This window comes from Panthera tigris, chromosome D3 (genome assembly GCF_018350195.1).
Source record: "Panthera tigris isolate Pti1 chromosome D3, P.tigris_Pti1_mat1.1, whole genome shotgun sequence".
In the NCBI taxonomy this organism is placed as follows: Eukaryota; Metazoa; Chordata; class Mammalia; order Carnivora; family Felidae; genus Panthera; species Panthera tigris.
Window position 1 is genome coordinate 29,760,283 of NC_056671.1, and position 19,642 is coordinate 29,779,924.

General features: G+C 50.5%; 1 protein-coding gene across 2 annotated transcripts in view; it reads left to right on the plus strand.

Annotated features, from left to right (window-relative positions):
- PPIL2 (peptidylprolyl isomerase like 2) overlaps positions 1-19,642 on the plus strand; it is a 30,919-nt gene that overhangs the window by 605 nt on the left and 10,672 nt on the right. For both annotated transcript variants that reach the window (XM_007091078.3, XM_042961400.1), the window contains exons 2-11: positions 2,464-2,513; positions 3,299-3,344; positions 5,507-5,569; positions 7,142-7,193; positions 11,153-11,204; positions 15,595-15,686; positions 16,549-16,638; positions 17,497-17,572; positions 18,317-18,477; positions 19,308-19,383. In XM_007091078.3, the coding sequence (XP_007091140.2) occupies positions 2,464-2,513; positions 3,299-3,344; positions 5,507-5,569; positions 7,142-7,193; positions 11,153-11,204; positions 15,595-15,686; positions 16,549-16,638; positions 17,497-17,572; positions 18,317-18,477; positions 19,308-19,383 (758 nt within the window). The remainder of the gene's footprint in view (positions 1-2,463; positions 2,514-3,298; positions 3,345-5,506; positions 5,570-7,141; positions 7,194-11,152; positions 11,205-15,594; positions 15,687-16,548; positions 16,639-17,496; positions 17,573-18,316; positions 18,478-19,307; positions 19,384-19,642) is intronic.

Below are 19,642 nucleotides of genomic sequence, written 5' to 3' on the forward strand. Positions count from 1 at the left end.
TTTTTTTGTTTTGTTTTCTTCCGAACAAGGCGTCAAAGACCTGTGTCTACTTGCTGTTTTCTGCTGTTTCTTGAAACCGCTCCAGTCAGGCTTTTCTCCCCAGCACTATTCCTGTCAGGATCCTAGTAACTTAACTTCTCTGTTGCTAAATCTAGTGGTCAATTCCCAGTTCTCGTTTTGTTGGGCTTGTCAATAGCGTGTGACACGGTTGACCACCTTGCTCCCTCTGAGGCCCTTCTTTGATATCTGAGACCCCATTTGTTTTCCATCTGTCTCAATAGCCTCTCTCAGTCTCCTTTGCTGGGTCTTTCTCCCACTCTCTCAGATTTCAAACGTCCATGTCCCCCACGTTTCTTCTCCCTTTACATTCTCCCTCTCTCATCTTGCAGTAGTCAACTGCTTACTTGACATCTCCAGTTGGAGGTTTGATAGACATCTCACATTTACTTACAAAAAATTTTTTTAGGGGCGCCTGGGTGGCTCAGTCGGTTAGGCGGCCCACTTCGGCTCAGGTCATGATCTCACGGTCCGTGAGTTTGAGCCCCGCGTCAGGCTCTGTGCTGACAGCTCAGAGCCTGGAGCCTGTTTCGGAGTCTGTGTCTCCCTCTCTCTGACCCTCCCCCGTTCATGCTCTGTCTCTCTCTGTCTCAAAAATAAATAAACATTTAAAAAAAGAATTAAAAAAAAATTTTTTTAATGTTTTTATTTATTTTTAAGACAGTGAGAGAGAGAGAGAAAGAGACAGAGCACCAGTGGGAGAGGGGCAGAGAGAGAGGGAGTCACAGACTCTGAAGCAGGCTCCAGGCTCAGAGCTATCAGCACAGAGCCCGATGTGGGGCTCCAACTCACAAACCGGGAGAGATCGTGACCTGAGCTGAAGTCAGAGACTCAAACGACTGAGCCACCTAGGTGTCCCGACATCTCACATTTAATATGTTGCCCCCTCATTTTCCCTATCTCAGTGGTCATACTGCTACTTAGTTAACACAGGTCAGAAGTCTGGGAGTTAGCCTTGGTGCCTCTTTCCTGAGGCTCTCTCCTCCCCCTGTTCATCAGTAAATCCTGTGGCTCATCCAGGAAGTAAATGTGGGATAGGAGGGCACTCACTAATCCACCAAACCCCTCAGTAGGTGGAGTGTATTTCATCTCCTTTGACATTTTTATTTTTTAATTTATTTTTTATTAAAAAAAATTTTTTTTTAATGTTTATTTATTTTTGAGACAGAGCATGAACGGGGGAGGAGCAGAGAGTGAGGGAGACACAGAATCGGAAGCAAACTCCAGGCTCTGAGCCATCAGCCCAGAGCCCGATGTGGGGCTCCAACTCACGGGCTGCGAGATTGTGACCTGAGCTGAAGTCAGACGCTTAACCGACTGAGCCACCCAGGCGCCCCTATTTTTTTATTTTTTATTTTTATTTAAAAAAATTTTTTTTAACGTTTATTTATTTTTGAGACAGAGAGAGACAGAGCATGAACGTGGGGGGGTGGTCAGAGAGAGAGGGAGACAGAGAATCTGAAACAGGCTTCAGGCTCTGAGCAGTCAGCACAGAGCCCGACGCGGGGCTCAAACTCACGGACAGTGAGATCGTGACCTGAGCCGAAGTCGGACGCTTAACCGACTGAGCCACCCAGGCGCCCCTCCTTTGACATTTTTAGATGCCTCCTGATTGGTTTTCTATTGCCTCTCTTGCTTGTCCCTCTATTCACAGCTGCTGGAGTGATGCTTTGAGGACTTATGTTAGAGCATGTCAGGGCCCTACTCAGAACCCTCCAGCCGCTTTCCATACCGCTTAAAGTAGATCCACAGCCATCACACAGCTTGTGGGGCCCCTCGTGATCCAACTGCTAGCCTTCTTCACCTGCTGCCACATGCCCCCGTGCACACTCTTCTTCAATGACTTCACCCTTTTCTGAAGACACACCAGCTTTTCCTGTGTCAGGACGTTTATATTGGATAAGCTTGCTTGGTCCCTCTGCCTAGAAAGCTCTTCCTGCACATCTTCACATGGCTTGCTCTTTGCATCATCAAGCCTTCTGTTAAATTCTGTTCATTTCCTTCAGAGCAGAGCAGGACTGTTTGTATTTGCTTACTAGTTTGTGTATGTCTGTGTTGCATCTCACACATTGTAGGTGTTTAATAATCATTTGCTGGGGCGCCTGCATGGCTCAGTCAGTTAAGCGTCCGACTTCAGCTCAGGTCACGATCTCACGGTCCGTGAGTTCGAGCCCCGCATCAGGCTCTGTGCTGACAGCTCAGAGCCTGGAGCCTGCTTCAGATCCTGTGTCTCCCTCTCTCTCTGCCCCTCCCCCATTCATGCTCTGTCTCTCTCTGTCTCAAAAATTAAAAAAAAAAAAAAAAAGCATTTGCTGAATGAGTGAAATGATTTAATCATCAGTTACTTCTAGAGACTGTCCTCTTTATAAAGGGGGGTGGTAATAAGATTCTCTGTCTCTTCTTTAGGTACATTACCTGTGCTGAATACACTCACTTCTATGGTGGCAAGAAACCAGGTAAGGCATGAAATCTTTCTGTTTTCCTTGATGTGGATGTGTGTGTGTGTGTGTGTGTGTGTGTGTGTGTGTGGCGGGGCGGGGGGTGGGTGTTGTAATTAAGGGCTGATGTTTTTACTACACAATGAGACTATAAAAATTAACAATGAACAAGAACACAAAGTGTAGCAGACAAATGGGTTGAGAACACAGATGATTCACAAAAGAGGATGAAATAAAAAGAGCATATTCTCATAATTGCTGACCGGGGTAAAACCAGCACAGGATTCTTGGAAAGCAAAGCCAGGCCCCACAGCAAGGGTATTAGGATTATGGGAGAAACCCAACCCCAGCGGCTTAAGCAAGTATGTCCTTTTTTCTCTAAGTTCTTTCTTGATGTATTCCATGTGTCCTACCTATTGAAAGGTTTTTAATCCACAGCAGTTTTTGCACTAGGTAATTCACATGAACTTTTTCTTATTTATTTATTTAATTTATTTTTTAAATATTTGTTTATTTTTGAGAAAGAGAGAGCACTAGCGGGGGAGGGGCAGAGAGAGAGGGAGACACAGAATTCGAAGCAGGTTCCAGGCTCCCAAGCTGTCAGCACAGAGCCCGATGTGGGGCTCAAACCCATGAACTTCGAGATCATGACCTGAGCTGAAGTCAGATGCTTAACTGACTGAGTCACCCAGGTGCCCCCACATGAATTTTTTCTTAACATGGAATTGAATTGTTGGTAGGAACACATACATGGAAGTGTTTTACAGAATAAACTTTCCATCTTTTATTTTCATCTTAAACAGATATCCCACAAGCAAATTTTCGTCGCTTACCTTTTGATCACTGCAGGTAAGAGTTTTGAGTGTTTATCTTTCCTTCCTAGTTGTTTTCTGTTACTTAATGACATATTTTGACAGTGAATATGATTTTTGGGGATGCAGATGTGGGTTCTGTCTGTGTTCTCCTGTCTAGATCTTCCTTGAACTGAGAGAAGATGACCTAACAATGATAAGAACTAATATTTCTGCTCATTCGGTGTCTATGTATTTGCATTTTTTTTTTCCAGCCTCTTTCTTGCCTTCCAAGGTAGGTAGACTCTGTTGTTAAGCCTACTTTACAGTTGAGAGGATTAATGTTTAGAAGTGGGAAGTCCCTCACCCATGTGTCACATCCAGGAAGTGATGCCATTGAGGCTTGGACCTGGTGGTCTGACTCCGGGCCCATGTCTTTCATGCTTTACTTTTGGTCCATAGTCTAAGCAGTAACAGCAGCAGCAACAGTCATGATACTGTGAACCCCTTCCCCCTTCCGTGTGAGCACAGGTTATTGATGAGGATGAGGAGGGACCCAGCTGCAGAGCCACTCAGATGCTTCTTCCCACTGTGGTTGGTATGTGTATGAACAGGTGTGTCTGCTGGAGAAGTGGGGCTAAGATTAATGAACCCCAAGACATTGGGGCTTTGGGGATTGGGCAGGTCCGATGGTCCATTTGGGCCTGAGTTTCTCCAAGCTCAAGCTGTGATCATCCTTGCCCTGGACACATGCTGTGTGTGTGTGTGTGTGTGTGTGTGTGTGTGTGTGTGTGTATGTGTGTGTGTCCCATTGGGCATGATGAGCTTAAGAACTGACAAAGCTCTACTAGTGATCCCAGCACCCTGATTGGGGCAGGTCAGCCAGACACCATAGGGCGAGAAGGGTGCAGGGAAGGCCAGGGATGCAGCCACTGGGTCGGCCCCGAGAGGCTCCCATGTAGCGCTGAGTGAGGGGTTTTCCCTTCTCATAGCACTTGCTCAGGGAGGGTCAGCAAGTGAGACCCAGGCTTCATTGGTTGGATTTCTCCCCACGCCCACCAAGTTTTGTCATCAGCTTCATGGGAATGTGGTATCCTTCAGAGTGGGTATGAATGGATTTTATGGAAATATTTTGGTCCTTGGTTTCCAGTTCCTCCAAGAGATCTCTCTAAGCTGTGTTTCATCTACTTTTTAACTACCTTGGGTTCTGGGTAAAAATGTGCTTTGAGAATATGCCCTTCAAGGCCCGTTTGGGAGAAGATGAATGTGCAGTGTCTTGCCGTTTGGAGCTTGCTTTGGTGCTGGGTCGTGTTCTCATCAGTCCCCTGCAGCACCAGGATCACCACTGGGTTAGAGCAGTAGGTTGGGCCAGAGGGGGGAGGTGGTGAGGTTGCCCCATGGGAGCTTTCTGGGGCAGCATCTGGGGAGGTGATGCCATTGCCACCAGGCGGTCCAGGTCCAGAGGACTGGCCTGTGCCATCTGGACTTTAAGGTGACCGAGGTGCAAACAAGCCAGGTCAACCAGGGCTCTTGATGGCTAGTGATGGAAACCTCATGCAAGAAAAAAGGGTATTGATATAAAGAAGCTCACCAGGTACTGTCTCCCCTCATCTGTGGGCTCTCCTTTTCCAAAGCCAACCCTCCTGAGGTGGCAAATGGCTTGTGGCAGTCTGGATCTCTGCACACCCCTCTACCCCCATATCCATGTATTAGAACTTACCCAGGGCTCCTAGGGCATCGGCTGTTGCCTGAGTCACGTGCCTGTCCCTTGGAAATGTTGGGCAACTGTGTGCACACTCTGGTCAGGAGCAGACAGGGCACCGCCAGAGCACAATAGCTCCACAGAGTCTCTTGGGATGCGAGAGGTTAGTTTTCAGTAGAAAAGTATGGCCTGCCTGCTATGTGAGGTTTTGGGGAGTCCCAAACCCAAACCCCCAGCCTCTTTGGGGCTTGAATGTGATCACGTGTGTGTTATATGACACAGTAGAGAGTGTGGGGAGAACCAGGCTTTTGTCATCCCAGGGACCCTTGCCTTGTATTTATTGGTTTGTGTGGGGAGCTTCTGAGGGTCAGGGCTGTAGGGTCACCTCTGTACTGGCACCCAGCCCCGGCTGGCAGAGGAGCACTGGTATTGTTGCAGGAATGAGGGAAGGAGGGAGGAGCAAAGGGAGAAGTCACGGGAATCACTGTATGACTTGGAGTGACTCTGTCCTTTCTTAGTCTCTCTCTGCAGCCCTTCGTCTACCCAGTCTGCACCCCCGAAGGAGTCGTCTTTGACTTGCTGTGAGTTTGCCCTCGACTTTTGAGCTAACAAAAGGGGTGAGGTTGTTGACACCCACTCAGCAAGGTGGTATGGGACCAGCTGGAGGGTTTGTGGCTTCAGGCCATGCTACGCCAGGCCATACTGAAGTCTTGGCAACCTCGGGACCTGAGTGGGCCTCTTGGGGACCCAGGAGGGACTTCCAGGGCCTTAGGGATGAGACAGCAGTGCTGCTGTGACCCCTGGGCAGGCAACCTTGCTGGCAGATGCTGCTGTCCCTGCCTGGGGTGTCATTGACCTCTCTACACACATTGTGGTGGGGGGGGGGGCGCTAGTGTTCTAATTGGCCTACCTATCCTGTTTTGGAATGTTAACAAACTGAGTACTTTCCACTTTATGAAAGTAGAGCCATAATTTAGGTACATACTTTCCCAGTGCTGTATTTTGAAGCATGTTGCTTAGTCTTTTTTTTTTTTTTTAATGTTTATTTATTTTTTGAGAGAGAGAGAGACAGAGATTGAAAGCGCGCCAGCAGGGGAGGGGCAGAGAGAGAGGGACACTCAGAATCTGAAGCAGGCTCCAGGCTCTGAGCTTTCGGCACAGAGCCTGATGTGGGGCTCGAACCCACCAACCCTGAGATCATGACCTGAGCCAAAGTTGGATGTTTAGCTGACTGAGCCACTCAGGCACCCCAATGTTTAATTTTTGAGAGACAGAGACAGAGACAGACAGAGTGCGAGCAGGGGAGGGGCAGAGAGAGAGGGAGACACAGAATCTGAAACAGGCTCCAGGCTCTGAGCTGTCAGCAGAGACCCAGATGCGGGGCTCAAACTCATGAACCATGAGAACATGATGCTTAAGGTCTTATGTTCCAACATAAACCAGCTTCTTAAACTTTCCTGTGTTTTAGTCTTTTAGAAAATGTGGAAAATACTTGACGGTAAAAGGAAAAACTTACCGTAATCACACTGTCAAGGATAACCATTGTTGGTACTTATATTCCTCTTTTTCTGTGAGGTTATTTATGGCAACATGGTTGAGGTAATACTGCAAGGATCGTTCTGAATCCATTTTTCACTCAGTTGTGTCATTCAGAGTTCTCTGGAAGTACACTTTTGTGTTGTTATTTTTATTTTTAAGAAAGAGACAGAGGACAAGCGGGGGAGGGGCAGAGAGTGAGGGAGACACAGAATTGAAGCAGGCTCGAACTCACGAGCTGTCATATCATGACCTGAGCCCAAGTCAGAAGCTTAACCGACTGAGCCACCCAGGTGCCCCTGGAAGTATAATTTTTGATGCTGGCTCAGCACCTCATTGCACAGACGTATCAGCATTTATATATGTCTTTTTTTTGCTTGTTTATGTTGTTTATATGTAACCACAATAAAAACCCTAGACATGTGTTGAAACCAGAAACACTCCCTTGCTTCCTTGGTCAAGGCTGGATGCTCCTCTTCTTGGCTTCTGCTAGCAGAAGTGAAGTAGAGCAAAGCCTGTTCATAGCCCTCACCTGGACGCAGCCCTCCTAAGCTGTGACCTCCTCACCAGCCTGCACCTGACTGCCTTACTGACACTGTGTCTTCTCTTCCCTTCAGTAACATCGTCCCTTGGCTTAAGAAGTATGGGACCAACCCCAGCAATGGAGAGGTAGGTGGCCGGGCAGGAGTTTAAGTGATGCCAGTGAATGCTATCCTCTTGTCTGACCTTTTGTTCTGTGGTTTTCATGTACATGCAAGCGCAGTAGAGGACTGTTCACGAGGCATGGGGAGCAGGACTGTCCTCCTCCCCCTTCCCCACATTGTTCCTTTCCAGAAATGTTCCCGACGTGCACACACATATGCATAAATGTACATCTTCTTTCCTTGGGCCATGGTTGTAATCACAGGCGCGAACTCCTCTGTACTTGCTCTCCCCCTTCCCCCACCCCTGCAGTGTGTTGAAGTCCTGAACATGGGTGCATAGAGCCCTGCTGCGTTCTGTGGTGGCTGCATGCGTCCTCCTGTAGGGAGGACATGTGCTGCTGAAGCACATCTGAAGTCCCCTGCTGTTACTAACAGCAGATAGGGACTACCCTTGTGCATGTTTCTTTGGGCACATGTGGGAGTGTCCTTCCAGGACGGCTGGGTCACAGGGTGGGAGTATTTTCAGTTTGGGTAGCCACTGGCAAATTGTCCTCCAGAGAAGTTGCAAACGCCTGTTTCTTCATACCCTCAACAACCATGGATATCATCAATTTTTTAAAAAATTTTTGTTGCCTCGGGGTGAAAACACTTTTTAACTTTTTTTTTTTCTTAAGATTTTATTTTTATGTAATCTCTACACCCAGCATGGGCTTCGAACCCACAACCCTAAGATCACGGTTTTCAGACTCTACTGACGGAGCCAGCCAGGTGCCCCTTAATTTGTATTTTTATCATGAGTTAGGTTAAGCAGGTATTTATATGTCGTGTATATAGGTCCAATGACACGAATTCTGTGTCGCTCAGGAAGAGGTTCCCAGAGCCAAGTTCCAGCTTATTCTCCTCTTTTGCCCCCCACTGCACACCTCCATCACAAACCTGTGGTGTTCCTATATTTTACACATTCTGTTGGTCCCTTTTCTTCTGAGAGGTCTCTCTCTTTCCCTCACACTGCAGCCCAGGCCCATTTCTTCATTTCTTCAGTTGCATCCATTTATTCAGCGTGGTGGTAGCCTGTGCTGTGTGCAGGGCCAGTGAGCCGTGAGCTGTGGAGGCAGAGGTATTCACCGACAGGCAGGCTGGGGGGGTGGGGGGCTTGGGGAACGTCTGGAGCAGCGCAGCGCCGTTGAAGCTGAGACCTGGAGACGGAGGGGGATGGGGAAATGGTGGCAGATAGAGGCACATGGGCGGTGGGGGAGGCTTGGAGGCCGTGGGAGGAGCGTGAGTTTGTTCTGGGGGGTGGTGCTGGAAGCTGGGCAGGGTTTCAAGCCCAAGCGTGTTGTGATCCTGCCTGTGTTCTAAAGGCTCACTTTGGCTGCCCTGTGGGAAACAGGACTATGTGTAGTCAAGGGTGGAAGGTGGGAAAGCAGCCAGGGAGGGGGCTGTGCACTTGTGTCTGTGTAAGAGGTGGTGTGTGAGTTTGGACCAGGGTAAGGCGGGGGAGGTAGCACAAAGAGGCTGGACCCAAGATGGCTGTGAAGGGTGGGCCTGTGGGACTTGCTGGGCCATCACATCAGGGTCTATGTGTCCCCAGGGCAGGGGGAGAGCTCAGTAGAAATCTTCAAGTGCAGCCACGTTTTGAGAGGACTGGGTCAGTTAGCACATTCTGTGCCATGGACAACAGGTGGAACCGGGTGATCCAGCCTGTGCTTGGCACTCCGGGCCAGTGCAGCTTTGGCAGGAAGGTGGATCCCTCAGAAGCAGAGCCATGGGCAGGGCAGCAGGAGGGAGCTGGGAGCATGGAGTGAGGGTGGGCAGTTGGAGTGGAGGGGGGAATGAGGGGGGCCAGCAGGGAGGGTGGGGACTTCTGTGGGACTTTAGAGGACAAGTCAACTCCAGGGTGTCCAAGGGAGGTGTTTGAGGCTAAGAGGTCAACCTGATGAAATATGGACTGTTCAAGAAGGAGGAGTGTGAGGACGAGGTGGGCAGGGTGGGTTCTGGCACGGTGGAGTGGAGAGCTGGCCCAGGGGGCTGGGGTTGGAACACTGTCTGCTGGGATGAGGTCTTGACCTGACTGAGAAGATAGTAAGCTGGGTGTGGCCCAACTAGTTCTGTGACAGAGACCCTTGAGAACATGGAGAGTGGAGGCCATCGTCAGGGAGGCCCAGGAGGACCTGGCTGCTGTGAGGCTTGAGGGCGAGGTAGTGAGAGGGTGAGCGATGTGAACAGTGTCCTGGTTGGCAGCCTGGGACAAGTGAAATGTCACTGGTTCTTTACTTAGCCGAGGTCTTATTACCTGTTTTCTGGAGGCCCTTCTGTGCTATCTGGGCTCCTCTGGCACTTGTGACAGGGTGTAGGGTGCTTTAGGCCCCTTGGATCAGGTGAGTGGCTCCCCTGCCCTTGGATGAGACAGGGCTAGACCAGTGGTGCATGTTCTGGGCCCGGCCGCCCAGAGCCTGTGGACTTTTCTCTCAGGTGGTTGAGGTGCTGCTGGTGGTCTGGCCTCCCTAAGGAGAGTGCTCTCTTTCAGGTGTCTGCTGTGTCCTTCCTCATTTGTTGTCATTTGAAAGTGTGACTGGCAGTGTTTTTCTGTGAGGCTGTCTGCTGGGAGCCACTGTGGGCTGCCAGGGGCTTCCTATGGGGTCTGTGCTGCCTGCCTGTGCCCCGTGCGATTGGCTTGTGTTTGGGGTACATTGCCTTCCCTGACATGAAGGTCACTTCTGCCTCAGTGGAGCATCTGATGTTGGGGCTCCTCTGCTGCTGAGGGTCTGTGCTTTGTGGTGTCAATGGTGTCTTTTAGGCCCCACTCTGCCCCTGACCCCTCTCATGTTTTCTTGTCCATATGTCCTCTGTCTCCTTCCCAGTGGATATGGTTACTGTGGACATTTTGCTTCTCAGGTGCTTGTCAGGACCCCCAAAACATGTAGATGTCCTGGGCTTGGCCTCCCGCCAGGAGTTGTATATGGGGTCTCTCTGGGTTGGGTCATGTGCCTGGGCCTGAAGGAGGAGGGCTTTCTGATGGGAGCAACCTCAGAGCAGGGACCCTGTTGTCTGTCGTAGAGTCTAATGCTCACCTGCACTGGTGAGAAGGGCCATTGAGTGGCAAAGGAAGGAATGAAACCAGCCGTGGAGGAACAAGGGTGGGCTGGCCAGCAGGCAGTGGCCTCACAAGGCTTTGCATGTGGCCTGGCCACTCAGGAGGGTGAGGACATGGGGGCCTGGCCCAGGGATGCCCACCCAGTGTTTTCTATGTGTGTTAGGTAGTCAGGGTTGGGCCCGCACCAGAGTGGTCAGAGGCTGCCAGGTTGTGGGCCCTCAGGTGCTCCTAGGTGCACAGCCTTGCCTCCCCTTCTGGGGTCTCCACAGCCCCCTTCACTGCCTCCAACCCAGCCCTCCCACACTGGGGCAGCATTTTTCCTCTGGCTGCCTGGACTTTGTTTTATTGTAAAGTTTCCCACAGAAGAGATAAACTGCAGACAGTGCAGGAACTTTGGAAAATAGAGGATCCATCACAATCACTCAGCATTTGGGTATATTGATTCCTTTCCCCCCACTTTTTAATATTCTGTTTTAAATAGTCATACAGCAGAATTGTAGATGCCCATCTATGTATCCACCACCCAGAAGAAGAAATACACACATTTTTTAGCTTCAGAAGTAATCAGTGCTCACAATAAAAATGTCTGAACATTTGAGAAGTATAAAACAAACCTCCACACTCAGCCTCCACCTGTAGCTGGGGGTCCGCCCCTGTGAGCAGTTCAGTTTGCCCACTTAGAGCCTGGGTTGTACAGCCCATCTTGTCCAGGTTACTTCTGTGTCCTGGGGGCCTTGGGTCAGCACCTGTGTGGCTTTTCCTCTTGCCTGTAGCTGTAAAGGCTTGCTTGGTCAGAGACCTCCAGTCTCTGCTTCACCTAGCCTCATAGCCTCAGCATTTCTTCACATCAGCCACTTATTCATTATTACTAATTATTATTTTCCTTCCAGAAGCTGGATGGGAGGTCCCTGATCAAGCTGAACTTTGCAAAGAACAACGAAGGTGAGTGATCCCTTTGACACCCAATTCAAAAATTGGCCCACAGACCCCATAGCCCCTGTCTCTCACCAAGATCTCTGCAGAATCCATCATTCCTTTCTGATCAAGCCAGACATGGTTTTTTTTCTTTTTTATGTTTATTTATTTTTGAGAGAGAGACAGAGCATGTGCGAGTGAGGGAGAGGCAGAGAGAGGGAGAGAGGGAGAGAAATCCTAAGCAGACCCCATCATATTGGCACAGAGCCCGACCCGAGGCTCAGTCTCCTGAATCATGAGATCATGACTTGAGCTGAAATCAAGAGTCAGGTGCTTAACTGACTGAGCCACCCAGGCACCCCATCCCAGGCACTTAATTTTTCAAAGATGTAGGGGCATCTGGCTGGCTCAGTCAATGGACAACATGACTCTTGAGTTTAAGCCCCATGTTGGCAGTAGAGGTTACTTAAAATTATAAAATGATTAAAGTAGCAAAGATTTATATGTACTTTACCCCAATTAAAAAAAAAAAGATGTATAATTTTTCCTTAAAGTTCCAAGTTGTTTAAAGCTGGGGGTGGGTGGGATATTTCTTCCCGCAAGGGCAGCGGGGCTGTGAGGGTTGTTGGTGGCCTTTGTGTGTATAGTTGGGTCCTGTGGGCATGGACCCTGTCTGGATGAGGCGCTGGTCTGCTCATCACTGGGACCAGAAGCTGCTCAGACTGAGGCCCAGGGCAGTAGGTATGGGCAGTGTGATGGATTCGCCAGGCAGCTCTTAGTCTGGGCTTCTCCTCACCACTGGTTGTAAAGCCCACCCCAGCCCTGGGGTCCTCCTGCTTTATATCTCTCTGCACCCTCAGCCATTCTTTTTTTTGTTTTGTTTTTTTTTAATGTTTGTTTATTTTTTTATTTTTTTATTTTTAAACATTTTATTTATTTTTGAGACAGGGAGAGACAGAGCATGAACAGGGGAGGGTCAGAGAGGGGGAGACACAGGATCGGAAACAGGCTCCAGGCTCTGAGCGGTCAGCACAGAGCCCGACGCGGGGCTCGAACTCACGAACCGCGAGATCATGACCCGAGCCGAAGTCGGCCGCTTAACCGACTGAGCCACCCAGGCGCCCCTATGTTTGTTTATTTTTGAGAGAAAGTGCAAGTGGAGGAAGGGCAGAAAGAGAGGGACAGAGGATCTGAAGCAGGCTCTGTGCTGACAGCAGTGAGCCCGATGCCGGGCTTGAACTTATGAACCGCGAGATCGTGACCTGAGCCAAAGTTAAATACTCAACGACTGATCCACCCAGGTGCCCCTCCCTCCACCATTCTTATTCATCAGATACCAGAGTTGAGGTGACCCCCACAGGCACCAACCTTGCTCTTGGTTCTTTATGGGCCTGGCACAGTTCTCTTGGCCCATATAGATGCCATGGTGGGGGTTGTCTCTGCTAACCAGGAACGTACATTTTGGGGAGATGCTGAAACACGTGAAGCTGGGACCGGGCAGTCCTATCTCACCCCAGAGCCCGGCTCACAATAGGTGCTAGTTCGCTGTAAATGAGTGAGTGTGCACAGTGCTTTGTGGACAGTCCCTGGAGGTCAGGGACCGGTAGCCAAGTGGTGTAGATCTTCCTCTCTGAGATCAGCGGAGTCAGAGAGGCCCACAGTGTGTCTCTCATTCAGCAAATATTTACTGAGCACCTACCACATGCAGAAAGCAGAATAGGCTACATCCCTTCTGGAATAAAAGCTTCTGGAATGGCAAGGGAGGAAACTGGAAAACAGATCACCTTAGTGTGTCAGATGCTGCTTCTACCACCAACCAAAGTTAAAGATGAGGGAAGAGACTCCTAGGAAAACACACTGATAGAATTTGAGTGGGAATCTGATGAGAGAGGAGGCCTGTTGAGATGTGGGGGAAAGCATTCCAGGCAGGGGGCACAGCCAGTGCAAAGGCCCTGAGCAGTCCATTATTGCTGGAATAGTACAAGGGGTGGAAGCAGGGGCTTCGGTCAGAGGGGTCAGGGTTGGGGACAGTGCCGGGCAGCCATGCAGGGTCCAGGCAGCCACAGGACTCTCAGATACCAGCCAGAGAGGAAAAGACAAGTTTGACCTTTCACCTGTTTGGTTTTTTTAAACAGTTTTGACCAGTAAGCACCTTTCCTTGCTTTCTTTCTTTATGTTTATTTATTTTGAGAGAGAGAACCACAGTGTGGGCGAGCGAGCGAGGGAAGGACAGAGAGAAATTGAGAGAGAATCCCAAGTGGGCTCCACGCTGACACAGGGCTCAAACCCATGAACTGATATCATGACCCAAGCTGAAATCAAGAGTTGGATGTTCAAATGACTGAGTGCCCTTTTTGCTTTGTTTTTAATTGAAAATTTCAGACACATTAAAGTAGAATTAGTATGATGATCCCCTGCCCCACATCCATCACCCAGCTTCAGTCCCATCCACTCAGGGCTGTCTGATTTTATCTGTGCTGCCATGTGCATAGGTGATTTTGAAGCAAATATCAGGTACTGTATCATTTCATGCTTAAGTACGTTAGTGTGTATCTCTAAAAGATAAGGACTCCAAAACTAGTCATACTACCATCATCCCACCTAAAAAATTAACAGGAATTCCTTAGTATTGTCAAATATCCAGCCAGTGGTCAAATTTCTGGAATGCATTCCTTTTTTTTTTTTTTTTTTTTTTAAGTTTTCAAATCAAGATTTTTTTTTTAAGTCCACACAAATCCGTGTCTTTGATATCTAAGTCTCTTAGTCTGCAAATATTCTCCTGCCCTTTTTTCTCAGTTTATTTGTTGAGACTTACTTGAACAGGCTTCCTGGCTGCCTGGTGCCGAGTTGGCAGGGCAGGGGCAGGGAGGGCAATGGGAGTTTGTTGCAGTAACATAGGTGACGGAATGTGGCAAGGTCTGAGATGGAGGATGGGGCCAGGGTGGTGATAGTTAGCAGTGGGTTGGGGGCTGATGGAGCAGACTCTTCCAAGGAAGGCCAAGTAGGGGTTGGGTTTTGCAGAATGACTAGGAGTTTCCCAGTGGAGTGGGAGGAGGGGGCTTGAGTATCTGACTGTCCCTCTGGGTCTCCACTCTGGGCATGCTGACACAGAGTTCTGCCTCCTCCTTTTCTCTGACCTTGGGCCTTTCTCTGGTCTCTGCGTGTCCTCCCTCCCTCCCTCCTGTCTTTCCTTCTGTCCGTCCGTCCTTCCTCCCTCCCTTCCTCCTTCTTTCCCTTTCCTTCCTTCCTTCCTTCCTTCCTTCCTTCCTTCCTTCCTTCCTCTTTCTTTCCCCCGTTTATTAATTCATTCATTTATTATTTATTTATGTATTTATAATTTACATCCAAGTTAGTTAGCATATAGTGCAATAATGATTTCAGGGAGTAGAGTCCAGTGACTCATCCCCTACATATAACAACCAGTGCTCATCCCAACAAGTGTTCTCCTTAATGCCCCTTGCCCATTTAGCACATGCCTCCATCCACAAGCCCTCCAGCAACCCTCAGTTTGTTTTCTATATTTAAGAGTATCTTATGTTAGGGGCACCTGGGTGGCTCAGTTGGTTGAGCATCTGACTTCAGCTCAGGGCATAATCTCGTGGTTTGTGAGTTCGAGCCCCGCGTCAGGCTCTGTGCTGACAGCTCAGAGCCTGGAGCCTGCTTTGGATTCTGTGTCTCCCTCTCTTTCTGTCCCTCCCCTGCTCATGCTCTATCTTTTTCACTCTCTCAAAAATAAGTAAACATTAAAAAACAAAAACAAAATAAGAGTCTCTTATGTTTTGTTCCCTTTCCCTGTTTTTATATTATTTTTGCTTCCCTTATGTTCATCTGTTTTGTATCTTAAATTCCACATATGAGTGAAGTCATATGATATTTGTCTTTCTCTAATTTCATTTAGCATAATACCCTCTAGTTCCACCCATGTAGTTGCAAATGGCAAGATTTCATTCTTTTTGATTGCCGAGTAATACTCCATTGTGTGTGTGTGTGTGTGTGTGTGTGTGTGTGTGTGTGTGTGTGTGTGTGTATACACCACATTTTCTTTATCCATTCATCCATCGATGGACATGTGGGCTCTTTCCATACTTTGGCCATTGTCAGCAGCACTATATAAACATGGGGGTGCATGTGTCCCCTCGAAACAGCATACCTGTATCCCTTGGATAAATACCTAGTAGTGCAATTGCTGGGTCGTAGGGTAGTTCTATTAATTTTTTGAGGAACCTCCACGCTGTTTTCCAGAGTGGCTGCACCGGTTTGCATTCCCACCAGCAATTCAAAAGGGTTCTTCTTTCTCCACATCCTCGCCAATATCTGTTGTTGCCTGAGTTGTTAATGTGAGCCATTCTGACAGGTGTGAGGTGTATCTCATTGTGGTTTTGATTTGTATTTCCCTGATGATGAGCCTTCTTTCTAGGAAAGTACCACTGCCCAGTGCTATTCACCGTGTTCACCAACAACACCCACATCGTAGCTGTCAAGACCACAGGCAATGTCTATACCTATGAGGTGGGTTCTTGGGAACTGTATCCCATGCAGGCTCTTTGGGTGTATGTTCCAGGGAAACCCTGGGCTGGCGTTAAGGTTGCACTGGGTGCAGTGGGCACAGCCTGTCCCCGTGGAGCCTACATTCTGAGAGCCGTCAGCGCAGACAGGAAGAGGTGTGCCCTTCCTGCAGCCTCTAGACCTGAAACCTGGCCAGTTCTTTTGTACCCCAGGGGTCCTTCCCACCATCTTCATCTTCACTGACCGGGCCCTGGAAGGGAACCTGTGCTCTTGAGGGCAGGCCTGGGGCTGAGGGGAGCATGGAGCCCCCCTCCACCGCGTCCTGGTGGAGTCCCCAGGAGGAGCAGATGCAGGCTGGTGGGCAAGTGTGAGGGTGAGGAGGCCCTGATTTCCATACCTGTCCTCCTGCTCTGGGTATGCCAGCACAGGGTACAGAGCAGGGTGTGGGCCCCATGTTGCAGGGAAACCCTCCCTGAGATGTTATCAGACCTGTCACCAGCTGTTGGCAGGGTCCTGGTGGCCAGTGCCACCCTAGGGGCTCCAGGGGTCACTTTTGCCCAAAGAGTGCACAGATTTGGTGGAAGGGCTTTGATAGAGATGCATGGCTGGCCTTGTTGAGCCTGCTTATTGACATAAGATGTGTATCATGAGAGTGTCCTTTGGTGAGCTTTGCTCAAATGGCTGAATTTGAATCTTTCAGGCTCATCAAGCTCCGCCCTCAGTGGTGGGGCCACTGCTGTGAGCCCTTGGTGGGTCCCGTCTTTTTCCTCACCTCTGAGATGGCGCTGTCATCTGGGTGGGCTCCAGACTCCTGGTGCCAGCATTGGGGCCAGCACTGTAACAGTGGGCTCTCTCTTGGCTGTAGGCAGTGGAGCAACTAAATATCAAGGCCAAGAACTTCCGAGACCTGCTGACAGATGAGCCCTTCTCTCGGCAGGACATCATCACCCTCCAGGTGGGTGTCCCCTTCCCACTGCTGTTCCCAGGAGGGACCGTGGCACTCCTCTGCCAACTCCACCTCTCCACCCAGGCTCTGTGACCTGCCTGCTGTTTCCCAGCTGCCCTCAGCTCCTGGCAGTGCCCCTGCTCTCTGTCAGCCTGGGCCTTCACGAGGCTGCTTCATATCTCTTCTTCCAGTGCCTGCCCTTGCTACGTCAAAGGCCGCTCCTCTCTGCCCCAGAGCCATCTCCGTATCCAAGAGGGAGAGGATGGGCTGGCGTGTGCTCTACCCCAGTGGTGAGCGTAGGGCTAGGGCGTGCCTCTGAGTGTCAGAGAGTGGGTTCCTGAAAGACCTGGACTTAGAAACCAGGGGTGGCCTTTGTGGACCCCTCCCGTCCAGGGCTTATCCTGTCCTTATCGGAGGTCCGTGCACATTCCCTCCCACAGTGTGGGCTTGCTGTCACTAGGACCTGAGGCACCACGGGGTCTGTGGCAGCCGGCCAAAGGGAGCATGGGGTGTGGCATGTGGGAGGCTAAGATGGGTGCCCCATTCTGCCTGCATCCCCTCCACGAAACTCCATCCGTCCCATGGCTGCCTGATGCGAGACATGCTCATCTTCCGTGTGCTAGGGAGAAGGGGACACAGTTTGGAGAGCAGCTAGCCATTTGTATCACTATCCCCACCCCACCCCTGCTCCTGGCCGTGCTCAGGCAGAGCCCTCCCCTGACCCCTGACGCCCACCCTCCATTCCCTGCTTGACACCCCAGATCTCTGTGCTGCCACTGGCCTCTCCTTCCCAACCCCAGCACTCAGGCCACCTGCCCATCCCTTGCTGCCTGGCTCACTGTGCTGTGTGTGTTCTTTTTGCTGCAGGACCCCACCAATTTGGACAAATTCAATGTCTCCAACTTCTTTCATGTGAAGAATAACATAAAAATAACAGATCCTGGTAGGTGCAATGGCAGCTGGTCTGCGTGCCAGGGGTTTGGGTGCCAGTGCTTTCTGGGTAATTTACCTCGCCTTCCTGAGGGCTGGAGCATCCAGGAGTCTTGCTCAAGCCTAGACTGGCTACTCTTAGCTTCTGTGCTGAAGTTGGCAGGACCTTGTTGGCCCATGCCTGCCCACAGGGGGCCTGTTGTGGGCGTCCCAGCTGGGGCCAGTATCCTTGGTGCCCACCGCCTCATGCCATGGAGGCCTGGCTGCCGCCTCTTCCCCACTCAATACCCAGCTCCAAGGCCCTTCTAGGCCGCTTCCTCTCCCAGGTCCTCCACTCGCTTCTTAGAAATTGGCTCTGTTCTCATTGTGGGAATAGGTAGTCAGTGAGGGGTGGTGACTGTGGCCTCTGTTCAGCTAGTTGGTTGCTGCCCCCAGTGTCATTTGGTGCAGGGCTGTGTATGAGCCACTGGGGCCAGGTCACAGCTGGGGACAGACCAGAGCCGACTGTGGAGAACACTGTGGGCGGGTTGACTTGTACCCTTGTGAGCCATTTCCTCGCTCTCTCTCCCTCTGCATACCCTTTTCTTCATCATAGCTACCAGGAAAGCATCACTGTGATGGAGGTTCAGGTTACCCAGCCTAAGTCCTAGCCTGGGCTTCCACTATTACAGCGGGCTCTGGCCTCCTGTCCCTGTCGTGCACATCTGGGGACATTGCTGGGGGCTTGGCTGATCAGGGCCACTGTGCTGTTTTATAGATGAAGAAAAGGCCAAACAGGACCCATCTTATTATTTGAAAAATACAAACGCCGAGACCCGAGAGACGCTGCAGGAGCTCTACAAAGAGTTCAAAGGGGACGAGGTTCTGGCTGCCACCATGAAAGTCCCAGAGAAGAAGAAAGTGGACAAGCTGAATGCTGTGAGTAGGCAGAGGGCCACACAGCTGCCAGCTCAGCCAGCCTGCCCAGCTCAGCCCCTCAGAGGTCTTGATGAAGGGACTCATGGAGGCCCTGGGATACACTTGGAGGGGGGTGGCCAGGACCCCTCAGAGCCCACGTGCCCCTTGGAGGCCCATAGGTGGGCTGCATTGAAAATGGGCCTCAGGAGGCTGGGGATGGCAGGTGGGGTGCTGGAGGCCACACATGGCCTGTTCAGGCAGGGCTATGGGGGATGAGGAGGATAGAGGGGGCTCTGAGGCTACATCCTTAAAGAATTATCCAGAAAAATTTGCAAAAGTAAGAAAAGAAAGGTTGTGGTTAATAATCCCATTCCTCTAAAACAGCAGCACTTAGTATTTTGATTTATTTTCTTCTAATGGGGAGAAATCTTTTTTTTCCCACTGTCTTAGATAAAAATAAAACCTATTGGGGTTTATTTTTTCCTGATTAAAAAGGCAGTGTGTTTACTGTGAAAAGTGGAAACGTTTGCAAAAGAACTAGAGTCCCTGGTACTGTGAATACCAGAGGTGACCAGTTTCTACTTACTTCCAGGGTTTCAGTTTACACGAGAGCCTTGGCCAGCTCAGCCTCAGCCTCCTGCACAGGCGGGGCCCCTGTGTTGCGGGCACACTGGCTTGGTCCCCTCAGTCCGTGAGCTCTTAGAGGGCCCGGCCCCCAGGAGGTCCCTGCTGGGCTCTGTGGGTGGCGGCCGTGGACAGTTTCTTGGAGGAAGGGCACGAAGCAGGGCCTGAGCAGTGGGGCCCCGGCCTCTCAGGGCACCACTAATGCACCCATGTGGTTTCCTCTCCAGGCGCACTATTCCACCGGCAAGGTCAGCGCCTCCTTCACCTCCACTGCCATGGTTCCAGAGACTACGCATGAAGCAGGTAGCTGCCTTTGCACCTTCATCTCCAGCAGTGCTGCTTAACAGCGTCCAAGGGCAGGGCGCCCCCTTGAGCATCACTCTATCGTGCCTGGCCTTCATGGGTGCTTAGGCAACTCAGGCATGGTCAGGCAGCCATGGGCCCTTTTGGAAAGTATGTTTGTCTGGGATGGCAGAGGCTGCAGGGGGGGCCAGGCCGGGAGTAGAAGGTCCTCCCTCCACCTGCCGGGGCTGCCCTGCCTTGGGCTCCAGCCCACGTCCCA